The 17,070-nt window shown below is 43.6% G+C and overlaps 2 protein-coding genes and 1 long non-coding RNA gene across 5 annotated transcripts; 2 read left to right on the forward strand and 1 right to left on the reverse strand.

The window, feature by feature from the left end:
* Positions 1-2,040: 2,040 nt before the first annotated feature.
* LOC133884860 (probable protein phosphatase 2C 47) lies at positions 2,041-4,869 on the forward strand. Its single transcript, XM_062324437.1, has 4 exons — positions 2,041-2,481; positions 3,447-3,638; positions 3,725-3,960; positions 4,049-4,869. Exons 1-4 carry the CDS (start codon positions 2,305-2,307, stop codon positions 4,614-4,616), a joined length of 1,173 nt encoding a protein of 390 aa, XP_062180421.1. The 5' UTR covers positions 2,041-2,304; the 3' UTR covers positions 4,617-4,869.
* A 663-nt stretch (positions 4,870-5,532) lies between these two features.
* Positions 5,533-9,513, reverse strand: LOC133884859 (putative RNA polymerase II subunit B1 CTD phosphatase RPAP2 homolog). 2 transcript variants are annotated; one of them, XM_062324436.1, is made up of 6 exons: positions 8,790-9,513; positions 7,131-8,018; positions 6,821-7,032; positions 6,477-6,740; positions 6,121-6,276; positions 5,533-6,022 (listed from the first exon to the last, which is right to left on the reverse strand). In XM_062324436.1, the coding sequence occupies exons 1-6, from the start codon at positions 9,406-9,408 to the stop codon at positions 5,924-5,926; spliced, it is 2,238 nt and encodes a 745-aa protein (XP_062180420.1). In that variant the 5' UTR covers positions 9,409-9,513; the 3' UTR covers positions 5,533-5,923. The 2 variants fall into 2 exon arrangements, 1 of the variants encoding a protein (XP_062180420.1); XR_009903177.1 differs by lacking the exon at positions 5,533-6,022 and having other exon boundaries at positions 6,142-6,276; positions 6,390-6,740.
* A 2,350-nt stretch (positions 9,514-11,863) lies between these two features.
* LOC133883845 (uncharacterized) lies at positions 11,864-13,692 on the forward strand. Of its 2 annotated transcripts, XR_009903017.1 has the most exons (6): positions 11,864-12,043; positions 12,166-12,445; positions 12,659-12,868; positions 12,965-13,096; positions 13,195-13,381; positions 13,458-13,692. It is a non-coding gene; the product is annotated as an uncharacterized LOC133883845 (long non-coding RNA). The 2 variants fall into 2 exon arrangements; XR_009903016.1 differs by having other exon boundaries at positions 12,166-12,868.
* Positions 13,693-17,070: the final 3,378 nt, after the last annotated feature.

Below are 17,070 nucleotides of genomic sequence, written 5' to 3' on the forward strand. Positions count from 1 at the left end.
AAAAATTGGCAATAGCCTAGTTGTGTAGCTAGTACAATTGTTTTCGAAAAAAGATGTCGCTACTACCACCGTGATGTTTATACTTTTCCATTCAAGTAAACAAGCTCGATATAGGGTTTTTTTTTCTCTCTCTCCCCCTGAAACAATGCCAGGAGCTTCAGTCCTGATCCAGACAGTTGTGGTGCTGGACGACGCCCTCAACCAACTGAGCAAGTGTCCGGTCCTTCTGGCATGCATTTTGCTCTAGATCATCTATCGTTGGTTGTTGGTCTTGCTACCCATGTATCCATTTGTTATTGTTAAAGAAGATAAATCACTTGACATCAGGCTAGATGTATTTTTTCCATTTCCCAAAATAAAGCAAAGTCGTCTAAAGCCTCTTTTTGGAGTGCACCAACTCCCTAAGGAAATTACAAAAAAAATGGCTCGATTATCTTAGGAGATCGCGGAAATATATGTAAACGACAGCTTACATTCCTTGGGACTGAATAGTGAATACGTGGAGAGGATGTAAGATTCAGTTGTTGACGTGCAAGAAACACTTGACACTTGCTTCGACACTCTACCAATCTTTTCCATGCATGCATTTGAATATGTGATCCTCATTCTTTTGATCTTTTCCCTCCAAAAGACGAAGACAACCTGTGTTTTATTAACAACCATAGCTACCTTGGTTTAAAAAAAGAAACAAACACAGCAAAAGCTGATGTCTTTTGTAACACTATGTTTCCAAAATTTACTTACAACCTAATCTATTTGTAGGATGGACTCTAATAAGCATAGTGTCTCTGTTATATTTTTGTTCTTTTTTCATGTAAAAAGTTAACTCGAAAGTACTATATTTGAAACACAAAAGCTTTATAAGCTGATCTGAACTTATTTAGGCATGTTTGGTTGGACTGAGATTTCTCTCAAATTGTTTTTAAATTGGTTTTTGATGCAGATAAAATGTATAATATATGTAATACTACTCAGAATCTTATCTCTCAAAAGCTACAAAAGCTTCTTCAAACCAGTTTTTGATTTATAGTAATAATGATCGCTTTCGTTTCTTAAAAACCATTTTAAAAAACGGACTGAATAGTAAATCCCTAGAGAGTATGACAGAGATTCAGTTGTTGACGTGCAAGAAACACTTGCTTCGACACTCTACTAATCTTTTCCATGCATGCATTTGAATATGTGATCCTGGTCCCTTTGATCTTTTCCCTCTAAAAGACGAAGACAACCTGTGTTTTATTAACCACCATAGCTACCTTGGTTAAAAAAAAGAAACGACATAGCGAAAGCTGATGTCTTTTGTAACAACTCGTCTTTAAAATTCGCTTTCAGTCCAATCCACTTGTGAAAGGAACACGTATAAATATAGTACATCTCTTATGCTTTCATCCTTCTTTATAAAATATGCTATATTTAGAACACAAAAACTTATAAACTGGTTTGAACTTATTTAAACTACTAAGATGATATTATACACACTACACCGAAACACTTAGATTGTACGGACCAAAACCAGAAATATTAATAGATCGAAGTACTACTTTTTAACATAAGTTAAATAATAAAAGTAACTCCCAGTCAAACCTTAACGAACATGTTTTACCTTAATCGAACCAAAAGCACATGGAGATGAAGGAGATAACTATAGCACCCTCACCTATGCAAACTTACAACCTAAATAACTCATATATCCTGAACAATTCATTAAGCTGCTAAATCACGTCATCTCTACCTAACTAAAATGCATCATCTTCTCATCTCAAAAAAGGCATCATTTTATCATTTAGAAAAAAAGTATCATCTTATGATATCTAATCCAATAATTGTTGAACCCCTAAAAAAACACTGAGCATGGTCGGCACTCGGCAATCAATCACACGGGCAAGCGACGGCCACGTGTCCTTGCAGCGGCCACGTGAGCGCGCCCCTGCCCAGCGTCACCACCCGGTCACCGTGCCGCCCCCCACCGGCCGCCGCCGGTCACCTGCGCGCACGCACACGCACACGCCACGGGTAAATACCAACCCCCCCCCCCCACCCTCTCTTTACCCATTTATTCGTCTCCTCTCTTCTTTCTTTCTCCCCTCCTCTTCAGATCAACAAACCGTGTCCTGGAAACCATCTAGATCGCACTTTCCCTTCCTCGGATCGTCGAAAGGCAGCGACTTTCGGAGGTTCTCGTGCTCTCCTCTTCGGGACGAGTCGATCGGCGTGCGGATCGGGCAGTTTTTTTCCCAGGTTGCCGGCGAGGCGGCGGTGTGCTTCTCAGATCGGGAGTTGTTTGGCTTTCTTGAGGTGCCGGAGATGGTGGCTGAGGCGGAGGTGATGCATCAGGCAGCTGTGCCGGTGCTGGAGGTGCAGTACCACCGGTGCGTGGCCAAGGGGATCGAGGAGGTTGTCGGGATGTCCGCGGCGGCAGCGGTGACCGCACCGGCGGAGGTGGGGGTTGAGGTGGACGTCGCCACCGAGGTGCTTGACATGGTGAGTTGCTCAAGTTCGGGCCTTTCTGTTCTAGTATTGGTAAAAAGTTCATCTTTGTTCGGAGATCGTCGGAGACTCTGAGCATTAGCCCTTTTGTGGAAGTAATTTTATTGGGGAAATTGCTCTCATACTATTATTAAGATTTGCATCTTGCAAAAATTCTACCGGTGTGTCCATGACATGTGGGGCCAGGTCCCACATGTCATTGTGACAGTGGTATTTTGGCAAAATAGGAGAGAGAGTGTGGTATGGTGGCAATTTTCCCACACATGTGGTCATTTATTCGCTATTCTTGTTGGATATTCATTTTACTTCTAATTTCAGGTGTTGTTACACATTACTGTTGTGAAACTGTGCTTGAAGTTTGTAGGACAAGCTCAGGAGTTCTCCTTTCATCTTCCTTCTCATTTTGGGGAAAAAAATATACTTGTGGATGCAAAAGGCTGATACACTTGCTTAGGAAAAGTAGCTCCTTTCTAGGGGGCTCTAGTCTAGTGTGGTGGTTGTACAGTGGTAGGCCTCAGGGATGAGAAAGTGGGTGGTGAAATTATTGGAGCCATTTCTGTAGTGTGTGGTGGTTGTTGAGCTGTAGTATGTGTGCTTTTGCAGAAGCTGAATTTCAGTAAATCATGTGTTGTTAACCTTAATGGTCCTTAATCCAGTCATTAACTGTTGGTTAACTGCTGCAATAGAAATTTTGCAGCCCCAGTTCCTTAGCTTGTTTTACCCTGCACCATATAGAGGGGTAGTGTGTGAACAATATGTAAGTGGCTTGTTCTCACCTGTTTAGGTGCTTGATTTGCCATCAGCAATAGACTCTAATCTGATAACCAAAATAGAGACCTTTTCGAAATTGAAATACTTTGGCTGATACACGGTGTTAATTGTGATCCTTAGGATATAAGGACGAGGTGTTATTCATAATTTGTTGTTGTACTATTCAATAAACGGTGCACTTGATATAGGGGTTGGAGGAACCTGATGCTGCACCAAGTGTACCTGTTGAGATGCTACAGTTTGTGCCCAACATTCGGTCTGGTAGCTTTGCTGATACTGGGCCTAGGAGGTACATGGAAGACGAACACATTCGGATAGATGATCTTTCTGCTCATCTAGGCTCGCTATTGGTCTGCCCGTTGCCTAGCGCCTTCTATGGGGTAAGTAGTTTTTCCTGAAGATGGTTGTTCCAGTTCACCGAGTATTAGAACACTGCCTGAACTGATTGTGTCATTCTGTATTTTAGGTTTTTGATGGCCATGGAGGTCCGGATGCTGCAGCCTACATGAAAAGGCATGCAATGAGGTTCCTGTTTGAGGACAGTGAGTTTCCACAAGCATCGCAAGTTGATGAAATATTCCTTCAATCTGTTGAGAACTCTGTTCGCAGAGCTTTCCTGCAAGCAGATCTTGCTCTGGCTGATGACTTGGATATCAGCCGCTCTTCTGGAACCACAGCACTCGCTGCATTAGTCTTTGGGAGGTAAGATGTATAGTGGTGATAGCAGTCCCAGTTTCTTGAATCGCATTGTTCTTGCGTAAAACATGTCTGTGACTTCCCTACTTTGCAGGCAACTGTTGGTTGCAAACGCTGGGGACTGCCGTGCGGTCCTATGCCGGAAAGGCATAGCAATGGAGATGTCCCGAGATCACAGGGCAAACTATGTTGAGGAGTGTGAAAGGGTTGCCGCATCTGGGGGATACATCGAGGACGGCTACCTCAATGGGGTCCTCTCCGTGACACGGGCTCTAGGGGACTGGGACATGAAAACACCTGACGCCTCAACATCCTCCCTCATCGCCGAGCCAGAGTTCCAGCAGACCATGCTGACCGATGACGACGAGTTCCTCATCATGGGGTGTGACGGGATATGGGACGTGATGACCAGCCAACATGCAGTGAGCATCGTCAGGCGGGGGCTCCGGCAGCATGACGATCCAGAACGGTGCGCGAGGGAGCTCGTGGTAGAGGCGAAGCGGCTCCAGACGGCCGACAACCTCACGGTGATTGTGGTCTGCTTTGTGCCGGAGCTCAGCGCGCCGCAGCAGGAGCAGCCGGCGAGGCCGAGGAGCTGCAAGAGCCTGTCGGCGGAGGCGCTCTGCAACCTGAGGAGCTGGCTGGAGACTGACCACCGCTAGAAGGAGGGCGAGTGCTGAGGAGGGTACCGTTGTCTCCCGCCATGTAAATACCGCGCTGACATTTGTTGACGTATCATGAGCACTCGTTTCTAGTTTCGATTTGTTGAGGCTAGGCAGATCAGCTGCAGCATCAGCCAGCAGTTTTGTAGGTTATTTTCGCCTTGTTCTTTTTACTCTATTATTAGTTATTGCTGTTATTGTTGACACCTCTGTTGTACATATCTATTGAAGCTGATGCCATTTGTACGTTCCATTGCCTGATTGCTATTACCTTTTGAAACCGTTGTTACGGTGGAGCTACAGCAAGAGGATATGGTTCATGACAACCGTTTGTTGCCTAGAGTTGACAAAAATGTTTTTTAGCCATTGCGCTTCAGGTTGCTGTGCTGCTTGGTAGTTGGGCGTTGGGGTGCTCATACATGAGCGGCAAGAGGTTGGGGGTTAGAGAAGACAGTTGTTGAGTCATGTTGTGAGCAGTAACTGTGGATGGTGTCCAGAGGCGACCTGAATTCAGTTCTGAAAACTTGCCTGTCAGTAATGTCCCTCACCTGATCTAGCCTCCCAATGTCTTGGCGATAAGATGGCATCACGAAAATAAATTTAAAAAAAAAACAGTGGGCGACATCCGTCTGGGTTCATTGTGTCTGTACCTCGGCCGCAACCTTGAGAAAATGATGATAGCTGAGCAGGTACAGCCATCGCATTTGACTTATGCAAGTGAGGATAACGCACAGCACAATTGTATTTGTAGGCACAGCGACGGCGCTTGGAAATTGTCTTCAGCCGTGCAGGTGGCAGATGGTAGTGTGGACTATTAGGTACTTGAACCAATCAGGCACAGTTCACCATCGGGGTTAGATAGTCAAATGGCACAAGCCTGGGTTAAGACAGCAATAGTAGATAAAAACTAAAAACGAAACGCACAAAAATATGATTGGATATCAGGGGTAAGTCTGAGAAATTACTAAATATCCTTCTCATGGAAGTTATCTTTTGCTATTTCCACACTAGAGCAAACAGTTTTTTTTCTATTTAAAGCTGACAGTTCTTGAAAAAAACGGGAAAGAGTGCCTGTCCTCACAGCCTACGCCAAGGCAGAAACAATATTGCACGCGACAAGCAGGCGTCGTCGCAGTCTTCAAGAGCGATTCACAAAACTTCAGAGTGCAGTTTGTTCAATAGCTACCCAATGACTCGGAGAACAGACTTCTATTTACTCGGGTGTTTAGGCATGTATCAGAACCTATGCAGAGAAGCAGCCGATTCGCGCAGCCTTCAAGAGCGATTCACAAAACTTCTTGTGCAAGCTAAATCAGCACGGGTGTCTGGACGGATCTTCCGAAAGGGAGAAAGAGATCAACCATCGAGTCATACTCCTCTCTGCTAATCTGTGCTGCATTCAACACCTGCAGCGCGCATCAGAAAACACATCAAATGTCTCAAAAGAACATACATCCTTGTATGTGCACAAAAACCGTGGCGGAACGGCTGCTTAGTTTGTCACCTTTTGCAGAAGCTTCAAATTTGAAATGGCTGGAAAAATAGCAGGCAGCCGGTGAACGGAGAGTGCATCAAGCAGCACCAGAATCACCACTTGCCACTGCCTTGATCTCAGAGAAGGCAGCGCATCAACAAAGGACATTGTGTCAATCAAGTATCCCTGGTGGCAAAGGAAGGTTCACATTAGATGATCCAAAAGCACCATGCAAGCACGTACATGCCCGCTCCATATGCGAGGACTGATATAACTATTAGACTAGCATCAAAGCTAACCTATAAATTATTAGTGTGATCACGGTGCACATCAATTCTTATTTAGACTGACTATGATATTAGTTGCTTGGTACACCTGACTCATACCAGAGTAATCTCCAACTTTGAAACTGGGATCTGCAACCTCAAGTTTGATATAAGCACTGGCAGGGCGTTACAAACACATGTATCTAGAGCTCTTCTAATTTCTGATGAGTGCCCATCTTTCAGAACTATCTTCTCAGGATATTCCCTCCCATTGGAAATCAACAACTCTTCCACAGAACCACCATCAAGCCCATAGACATAGGCCAAAGATGACCGGGATATCCATCCAAATAGCGCAGCCCACATTGTTGCGAAAGTGGACAGCTGAAAAGAAACGCATGTCATGCTGCGATTGAATTAAAAGAAGCAAAACTGCTATTTCTCTTTTTCTCAAGAATACTCACAGTTAAACTGAAACCTTCTGGAGGTGTGTCATGCAAAGAATCATCGACTTCAAACATGTCTGTGTCTAGAAGCACAGTCTTCTTAGGCCACTTCACAACATCCCTATCAACTTCACATTCATCATCTGATTCATCTCCATCAGTGCTTTTGGCATTGTCGTATTGATTCTGGTGAAGCATGTCAGGCAAAATGATGATTCCGGCCTTTGAAACTGAATTTAGAAAGGTAGAAGTCAGTACCCATTAATAACAAAAGTTATGTGCCTCAAAGTATAGCAACGCTCGGAATATAAAATAACTATATGTTCACCTGCATCTTCTACTTCTGACGTGCCTGAAGAAATAGCTTCTGCTGCCTCAATAAGTGCAGCTGCACAAGCCTCAGCAGATGCACGCCTTAGTGAACTGTCGATACCTTCCTCAGATTGTTTTTTATCATTTGAATGGCTTTCATATGCTTTGCTTGTTCCTAAAACACTTCCATTCTTATCGGCCCAAGTCACAGACTGTGTTCCGCTCTTAGACCCGGCGACCTTCAATGAAGATTTTAGTGAAGGTCTCATCTTCTCATCGCTTGTCTCATCATTTCCAATGTTCACTGCTTTACTGAATTCTTCGTATAGCTGTTCAACGTAAGCTTGCGTTGAGTCTTTTGCTGCACATTGAGATGATGAGGGATGATTACCTGCCAATATGGAACCTGACAAGTAGTTATACTGACCCATAGTCCCTTCATCCATGTTTGTTGAAGCATCCCCAATAATGATGGCACTCGTGAAGTTCACTTCATGCCCATCACTTCCAGCAGGCCTTGTTCTAGGCTTACTCTTCTGTGCCCTTGATGATGCTTTACTTGCTTTCTTTTTCTTACTGCCCTTTTTCTCTTCCAGAACTACATCCTCTAGCTGCTTCGCAATGGAATCTGATATGCAAGATGACAAAATTTCGTTATCGTCCTCCTGCTTCAACATCTTTGATGGGGTTTTACTCGTCTTCTTTCTCTGTGTTTTAGTATCCTCACTAAGAATCATGTTGCCCATCTTTTTAGCTATTACTTCTGAGCTCACATGTGTTTCAACTGAAGAAGATGAAATTGGCATGCCATCTTCACCAGGAGCAGCATTCCTAGAATCCACATTCTTATTTTTGGACTGCCCAGGTCCAGTGACTTTGTTCTGCTTAGCCTCAGGCTTTGGCCCTGGAATACAGAAAACAAGCTCACTGTTTCTTCAATCGTTCAAAATTTAAGACAGGTCAAACAAACGGCAAGAATGGAGATAAGCATCCTTTCATGTACAGAAATATGCCTGCAAGTAAAACTACTGTTACACTTGTAAACATTTTTACACCAGTGACTAGAAAATTCTTGCACGAAATCATAGACCAACAAATGATGCTTGCAGAACCCTGATTTTGTTTCTAGTGCGCAAGTCATCTAAGAAAAAAATAGTAGGAAGCCCTGCAACAAAGCTGTCGACCCTCAAAAATTGTAAATGTGCTTCAAAGTGCAGGTTGAACTGCCTCAGTAGCACAGTCATGATGTTCATATGTTGCAGTAGACTGCCAGGATATTAAACCAAGGCTATTGGAATGGCTTAAACTCTGACGGTCATGTTACACACTTAGCACATCTCAGTTCCAAGGAATAGTGTAAGAGTCACAAAAGCCATGACCAACAAGCTCTACCAGTCAAATTTTCTTCCAATTTCTAGTTGTACTTAAACAACAAAGTGATCCTATATCTGGGAATTGTATGTGACAATCAGGATGAAAGCAATCATACATACAATATGTTTGACACATTTATGTTCAAGGTAATCACAACTGTTCACCTGAATACATCAAGACATAATATTGTGAGCACACAATACAAGACAATAATACCTCAGGCATTCTCATCCATCCCACATTGAAGTCACAACAACAAAATCAAATGCAAGTATGAACATGCAAATTATGGAATGCTCACCTTCACCGGAGCGGTCGCGGTGCGGCACATATCCCTCTATCGCATCCGAGGGCCCAATCCAGTCCTGCAGCGTGACTTCCCCTGCCCCGGCAACCTCCTTCACCCTTATCTCCACCTTCCTCCCCTCGTCCCCCTTCTTCCCATCCGCATCACGAAACCCTAGCTCCGGGCCGTCCCCACCGCGGCCCTCGACGAGCGCGACCACGGCGTCGAGCCGCTCGGGCGGGGCCCCGTAGGGCCGCTCGGGCGGGAGGGACGCCGCGAAGGCGGCGGAGGCGACGAGGCAGCGCTCGGAGCAGAACTTGCGGGCCTCCTCGAGGTCGTAGACGCGGTGCTCGCGGAGGGAGATGTGGAACCGTGGCGCGTTGGTGCTCGTCGCCGGGGGTAGAGGGTTGGGGCAGGCGGGGTGGCCGCAGGCGTCGGCGATGGAGCGCTCGGTGACGACGTCGTCGTAGTCGGGGCGGGAGAGGAGCGCGGAGGCGGCCGCGTGGAGGAGGGGCTCGTTGGAGGCCGCGGCGCCGTCGAGGAGCAACAGCTGGATGCGGTACACCGCCGAGGCCACCGTCCGCGTCTCCGCCGCCGGCCTAGCGCCCGCGGCGGGGGAGGGGGAGGGTCCCATGCGGGCGGTGGCGATGGAATGTTCGTCGAGGAGGCGGAGTTCGTCGAGGGGGTTTGGGAGTTGGGAACTGGAGCCGAACGTAAAGCTTGGGGTTGTGTTTGGTTAGATACTTGGCTGAATCTACCTGCCTAATACGTATAACCTCGGGAGAAACATATTTAATTATTTATATTTAGTGTTTTAACTTAAATTAATAGATATAAATATACAATTTTATTTTGTTTCGACAGATACATATAATTTTAAAAAAATATTTGTTTATCCACATAATGTTCTAGTCTAACTTGATAGATATAAATATATAATATTATTATTTTAGAAAAGCATTATGTAGCTTTGCTAAGGGGATATAGATACATATATATGAACTTACTTATCAGTGTTATAAAAATCATCATTATATGAGTAATCAATCGTAATCTCAACTCTTATATCCGCTCATATAATCTCAGACTTAGTTAATCAAATATAAACTTAGGATCAGTTTATTTTAGCTTGAGATTTTAAAAAATAAATTTTAAAAGTTGGACTAAAATAAACAAATAGATTGATTGTACCATCTGTTTTTCAAAATTTAAACCTTTTCCTATCACAGTCTACAAATTGTCTTCCACCGGTTTTTTACAAATTGTGGCTATAGAAAAAATAGAAATACTAACACGCCACAATAGAAAAAATAGAAATACTAACACAAAATTAGAGTAATTATCTACCAATATCATTACTATTCCCGAACATTTTTTCCTTCCCGTCCTATTCTATTTGGTCTCCCGGATGCCTCCCCGCGCCACCCCCTTCCCGAACAGTAGAAGAACCACCTAAACGGAGGAGCCGTCGACGTCGATGTCTTCTCGGTTGCTCCGATCTCTTCCCCTCCGATCAGCAGTAGTGCACCGGTGGCTAGGCGAGCTGCAGACACACTAGGGACGTTATACCTCGGTGAGCAGTCTCCCCCCCCCCCCCCCCTCCACTGGTTCGGCAAGACACCTCAATTGTGACGCTGGGTTTGTTTCTCACCTGTAGCTTGGACGCACGCCACCTGTTCGTCGCAATGCCTCCGGGGAGCGAGGCCGCAAGGACCAAAAGGGCGACCGCGGCAGGATGGCCCGCTCCAACATGTGCTGTCGTTCTTGCCCTCGCGCGAGACCATGCAAACGTGCGTGTTGGCCAGCCGATTGCGTGACCAATGGAAGTCGTGCGTGCTCTGCACCAGGGTTTGAGACAAAGGGGCGCCCATGTGAAAACTGTATTTATTCTCCTCAAAAAAATAAATTAATAATCTAACACATAGAACCAATCAGTAGACTGATGTTGTTTTACACTATACATACATGTAAACTTTGATTGTCTACTAATTGATCTATGTGCTCGATTTCTAACTCATACCGTTATACTTTGTCTTGGCAACAACTATTTAATCATAGAATCAGACTTGCTATTAACATTGGCAGAGCCAATACAAACCTCATATTTTCTAGCCCAGCAACATATTGCTAAAAAACTTAAAAACTCAATGGAATATAAACTCATTTTATTTATTATATTTGTTAAGTATTATATGTCTTTTTTAACACAAATTTACTACCCATGATTATTGAGAATGCATATAACTGTGTGTGTGTGTGTTTTTTTTGCCAAACTTTCCTAAGTTTAAAGTGTTTGTCCTTAATGGTCATGTTTCATGTTACATTACTCTACTCTTTATTAATCTAAGCTCTAGTTATTTTTAAATATAGAGATTTTTTTAGCAACTTTTATGTAGACCCATATCAAAATAGCAAATGCAATATCAAAACATTGAATGAATAAATATCATCATCCATTATATAAAAATTCATACATTTACTACTGTGGATGGATTATATATAAAAAAAGAATAAATGTATTTTAAGCTGATAATAAAAAATAGATTCATCTCAATACCTATATTTTATTCTTCTAAAACTAATACAAATTTGCCTCCCTTCACTTCTCTTATCGTCCCATCCTAACTTCGCCCCTACTCCAGCGTCACATACACCGCCGACGACTATGAAAGCGCCAACGACCTGAACATGTTTGTCAACTCCCATCTGCTCTTCCGCAACCCTGGACCTCTCCATGTGATGAACATCGATTCCTATCATGGTAAAGATTCTGATGAGGCATTCCGGTACTTGGAGCTATGGATCCGGTATGGTTTACCACGAGAAGCTTGTGTGCTTCGTGTCTACAACAATGATAGAAGGCGACGCTAGAAGCTGCCCAACGAGCTTATCACTTCTGAACACTTGACGGTGTTAGAAGTATTCAATTTGAATTTGAAGGTCTACTGTCTAGATTTTTCGATCTACTCATCATTGAAGGATCAAAGAATAAAGAATTGTGGCATCTATCCATCTAAATCTTCTAAACTATAAAGACTCAGATACGTTTGATATCGATAACCACTGCATGCCCACGGCCGTGCTCGTGCCCGTGCCGCCTTCCCCTGCATGCCCACGGCCGTGCTCGTGCCCGTCCGCATAGGCCTACTGCTTGATGGTGACGGGGCTGCGCAAGTTTGAGGAGGGCCGATCCGTGCCTTATAGCGACGGGTGGTGCTGTTGCTCCTTGGTGACGGCGGCGACAGTAATCTCGAGTTACCAAATGCGGGGTACGCACACATCTTATTAGCAAGTTCGTCTTCTTTTCTCTCATGGTCCCTTCATGGCTTGCCTTGCATACCAGATGATGCCAGCTACTAAGTGCATACTTGATTTTATTTGTGTTTTGCAGTACGAGTTCTAGATTTGCCTCTCCTACTCACCTTCCTCGGCTACCTTCCTGGGATTATTGGCATCCAGTGAGGAGGAGAGCAGAGAGAGCACGAGGTGGGGGCAAAGAGCACAACAACGATATCTGGGCAGGCCGCAAGCATGGACGCTCGATGGAACACCAACGGCCAGCGTCTGGAGCCACAACGGGCACCTCCAAGATTGGATCCGGAGGAATCCAGGATCGTCGAAACCACGACCACGTCCATTGCGGCAAGGGCTGACACATGTTGAGGCTAGGGGTGCAATGACACCGAATAATTCTTTATTTTTCAGTTATACATTATATTTATTAGGGTCATATGACACCTTCTCTTCTTTCTAAGAAAGAGGACACCAGATATTAATCTGATAAGTAAGACATCTAATTATTTTTATTCTTAGTCCGTTACTGTATTGATTATTTTTGTTCTTGATCCGGCACTGTATTGCGGCCCTCATGGCAGCGTGCCTAGGCACATCCCTGCACCGCCGCCGGTCTGATGCGATGGAGTGCCTGGACGCTGCCATCCAAATCCGCACGGATCCCACCTTGTTTACCAAAACCAACAGCACCCTTCAGGATCTGCATTCAATTTTAAACCTCGCTATGCTCATTTTCAGATAGGAAATTCTATTGCACTGAATTTTTTAATACAAAGGACAACAACAAGCTGGTACAAGAGGTCTATTTTCTTCTCCCTTCACAAAATCAATGTTTCCTTCCTTTTTTCCTTTTGTAGCTTGCTTTACTCCAAATTCATTGCTGTATGCTTCTTCAGGTACTATCTGAAATGGCTAATGGTGGAGTTAACTGCACCGTTGAATGCACGGGCCACGTCCATGCTACGGTTTCTACATCTGAATGAGTTCATGGCATAGGTTCTCAAGATAACCATGTAGTTGCATGATCAGTTGAGTATAGTTTCCTCTTCTGATAAAAACTCCTAACTGCTGTTCAACTCTAAATTCATAAATGTGTTTTTTTGCTGTGCTGGTTATTGTACCCCAGTGGCACACAAGGAAGCTGTGATCAAGTCTCACCCAATGAACTTACTGAACGAGAGGGGCTTATTGCACTGGAAGAGTATCTTGTTCAGCTGAGCGATAAGCTTCAACTAGAAGCGCAAAGTATTCCTAATGCTACACATTTATATGTTCCCATAGGGGGTGAGGAAAGTTGTGTCGTCAGAAAGGAGGTACTGTATTGTTGTGCATGTTTCTTGCTGCCTTTGCACTTTGAACTTTATAATTTCTTTTGCTTGAATTGTGTAGAATGGCACCAGAGGAGCTTCAATTTCGCAATCAAAGAACCATCAACTGGGAAAGGATCTTGATTTGTTTGACTTTGATGCAGCTGCCGAAGTACAATTGTGACAATATTATGTTCAATTTACAATTTAAACAAGACACTGTAGCAAGTCTATCAATAACAGATTGTTTATACATCTGAAAAGTTTAACTGCATGATATTTAGTAAATAGATTTGAAATTATTCTTTTTCACGTTCTATGCTGTTAAACATTCTTTTTCTGAGGACTGTAACACTCATGTTTGCTTTTTTATTTTCATCGTAGATGCAATTTTGAGCCAGGCCGATTCTGCAAACATTGTATGTTGCCGCGTAGGGAGAACACTAAAATTCGCAAGCACCTTGTTTCAGAATGTACAAATGGAAACATCAAACCTTGACACCTTTGGACCTCAGTTCTTGTTCATTTATCAAATGAATAGATGAACTTTAACTATTGTCAGATTCCCATGTACACATATTGTTTAGCATTTTTTTCTCAAAGTTTCATAGAAAATATAAAAACTAGAAGTTGACAAACCTAAACACCGTTGAAACTAAGAGCGAACTTTTAGAATCCATGAATCTTTCTGTAATGCACACATAATTTTTCTAGCATCATGAATCAGACAAAGTTGTGTCTGAGATTGTCCTTTGTTTTAGCTCTTAATGAGGTTGGCATATTGGACTTGCTCCATTCGTTGTAGCCTTGCCTAATACAAGCGCCATATCTGGTGGTATAAGACTTAGGAGTATGGTTGCAAAAGTCATTTTCACAGTCTACTCATGGCTTGCCAATTGGAGTTTTATTGGCTTGTCTCATGCAATGCACGTCCAACACGCTTGTGCCCGCCAGCGTCATCCTGAGCTAGAGCTGGGACTTTGGGCCGGCCCGAGCCCAGCACAGCCTGGTGCAGCTTAAGCCCGACCCGGCCCGAGCACTGATGGGCCGGGTCAGTCCGGCCCGATTTATGGGCCGGGCCGAACCTTGATATGGGGCCTAATGGGCGGTCTGGCCTGGTAAAAAATGGGTTCGCGCCCTCACGCATGGTGGAGTGTGATGGTGCTAGGCTCGTGCCAGCCCGGCCCGATAAGGCTCATCGTGCATTCGGGCCGGGTCTGGACCTAGCTGAAGGTGGATTGGGCCAGCTCGGCTCGACCCGAACAGTTTATCGGGCCATCCTAGCACGGCCCGAAAGGCCCGAAGCCCGAAGGGGTAGGGTCGGGCCGGCCCGACCCGGCCCAAGTCCCACCTCTATCCTGAGCAAGCTCCTGTACTTGGAAGGTGATGGTGATGACGTGCCACTGTGGCTCCTGTTATGATAGGTGTACAACAGAGCATTGACTATTTTTAGAGTTGTACTAAACATATTTTTTTCTTATAGTAGTTATAAGCTTGCAGCATGATTAAATTAAATTAGTCTTTATTATGCTCATAGTGTTTTGTTAAATATCTATGGAGGATGGCTTAAGCATTATCATATTCGGTTACTTGATTTATGTTAAAATATATTTGTATAATTTAGAAACCGTAGTTATATAATTGCTCGTACATGTTGCACGTGCCTGGTTACTAGTTGAAGTAAGTAGGAGGATTATGTCCCTTCGGTAAAACATGTGAGCCTCAAGTATTGTTATCTCCATTGGGACGCACATCTCAATTATCGAATAATTAGGATCAAATATGAAGAACAATAAAAAAAATGTTAAACAACATAAATATGTATTTAGAAAAACTAGAGGTATTGTGAATATTACGTAACCAAGCAAACATCTAACTCACCTAAAATTCAGGATGTCAACACAACCTTCAGTTTTTTACAATTTAACTCTTTAAAATCGCTGGTTTGTCTCGGCCAAATCATCAGCACATATAGGCCTAAAATTGTGCGTGTGAGCTTCCTCTCACCCTACCCTTCGGTGTCATGACTGTAACCTCATGGAGCCATGATCGATATTATTCAATGAAAGCTCTCGTTTGGCTTCCCATCGCAAAAGAAAAAAATTCCTGCAAAAGTTTCTGCTGATGCATGTGATGATCGTTTCTTGGAAGGGAAGAGGAGAAATTGCTCATGATGGCCTAGAATAGATCAGGCAGCTTATTAACTGTGCGTATCGCGTCAGACGAATTGTGCCGACACTACTCAAGCACAGCATTTCTGTTTTAAAAAAACTCAACCATCAGAAGAAGACGTCCTCTAACTTTGATTTAAAAGAGAGAAATATTAAATCTGAGTGTGCAGTCTCTCAACTAAAGATCTACCAATTGAGCTTAGCATTAGCTTAGCAAATCCTAGGTTACTATTTGCGACCGTCAGATACGGTGGCCGGGCCGGCCTCACATGCGTCCGGGATTCCAGGGTAGAGCTCAGGCAAGGTGCATGCTGTGTCGGCCGGATGCCTTACACAGTACTCTTGTAGTTTTGTACCCAAATTCATCAGGAAGTACTAACATGTTTTTTTCGGGGAATACCCAACATTATTCCGGTGTCATTCATCAAGGAGAAAAGGAGTTGAATTTTGCAGAGATTCCTGCATGGGTTTGGAAATGAGAGATGGAGAAGGGATTCTGAATTTCATAAGGCATTTTACTTTCTGGCAGTCTGTGTGTGATCAGTGGTCGTATTACGCACGCATTAGTAGAGTAGATCATTACTGTTGTGAAGAAAAAAAAGAGGAGGATAAGATTGAAGAAGAGGAATAGTCCCTCTATTGGTCCTCCATCCGACACTGATGGTCCCAAGTCGTAACATCGACATGTTAACTTACAAACAGGAAAAAGGGGCCGGGGGCATACATCCCCCACCAACCTGAACCTCTGGCTGTGCTCAAGTGTGTGTTCAGCATGATCATCCTATTATTAATTCATCCGATTTGATTATTAGTCAATACGCCTTTTCATTTACTAAAAACTAAGCTGCTCAAGCTAATAAACAAACGATGAAATCGTGTTTGGATCAAATCACACGGCCTGTCGCACCAACCATGTTAGGGACGCACATACATGGATCGATCATATGATCCCACACACACATGCATCACTACTGTATAATGGACCTTATATGCTGTTTATTACTGTTAGTTTCTAATAGGTTCGTAGTGATAGAGCATCACTGTTAGTTTATAAATCCCGCGGAAAAAATTTTGTTATCGTGACTTATGAACCAACAGTGATAAATGTCATCACTGTCGACCGATGACATGAGCCGACAGTAATGTCTAGCTCTATCATCACTGTCGGCTTAAGCCACCGACCGACAGTAATAGTAGGGTATCACTGCTGACTGATTATATGAGCCGACAGTGATGTCTCAACTATATAAAAGTCGTAATCTCATTCCTTAAGCCTGAGCACAATAGGGAGGAGTTTTGTTCTCACTTGATGGCAATCATTTTTGTCACCAAGTTCTTGGCTTCTTCAAAATTTTGAGGAATCCTCATGCCCTAGGTGTTTCAAGATATGTAATTTCATCTTTAATCTATTTCTAGTAGAATTTTATTTGCTAAATTGCTCTAGATTTTGAAATGATGAAGATGAGCCAATGACCCTAATGTTTTAAGACAATATAGATGCAATTATACCTCATTTGTAATATA

This window comes from Phragmites australis, chromosome 11 (assembly GCF_958298935.1).
Source record: "Phragmites australis chromosome 11, lpPhrAust1.1, whole genome shotgun sequence".
NCBI classification, from domain to species: Eukaryota; Viridiplantae; Streptophyta; class Magnoliopsida; order Poales; family Poaceae; genus Phragmites; species Phragmites australis.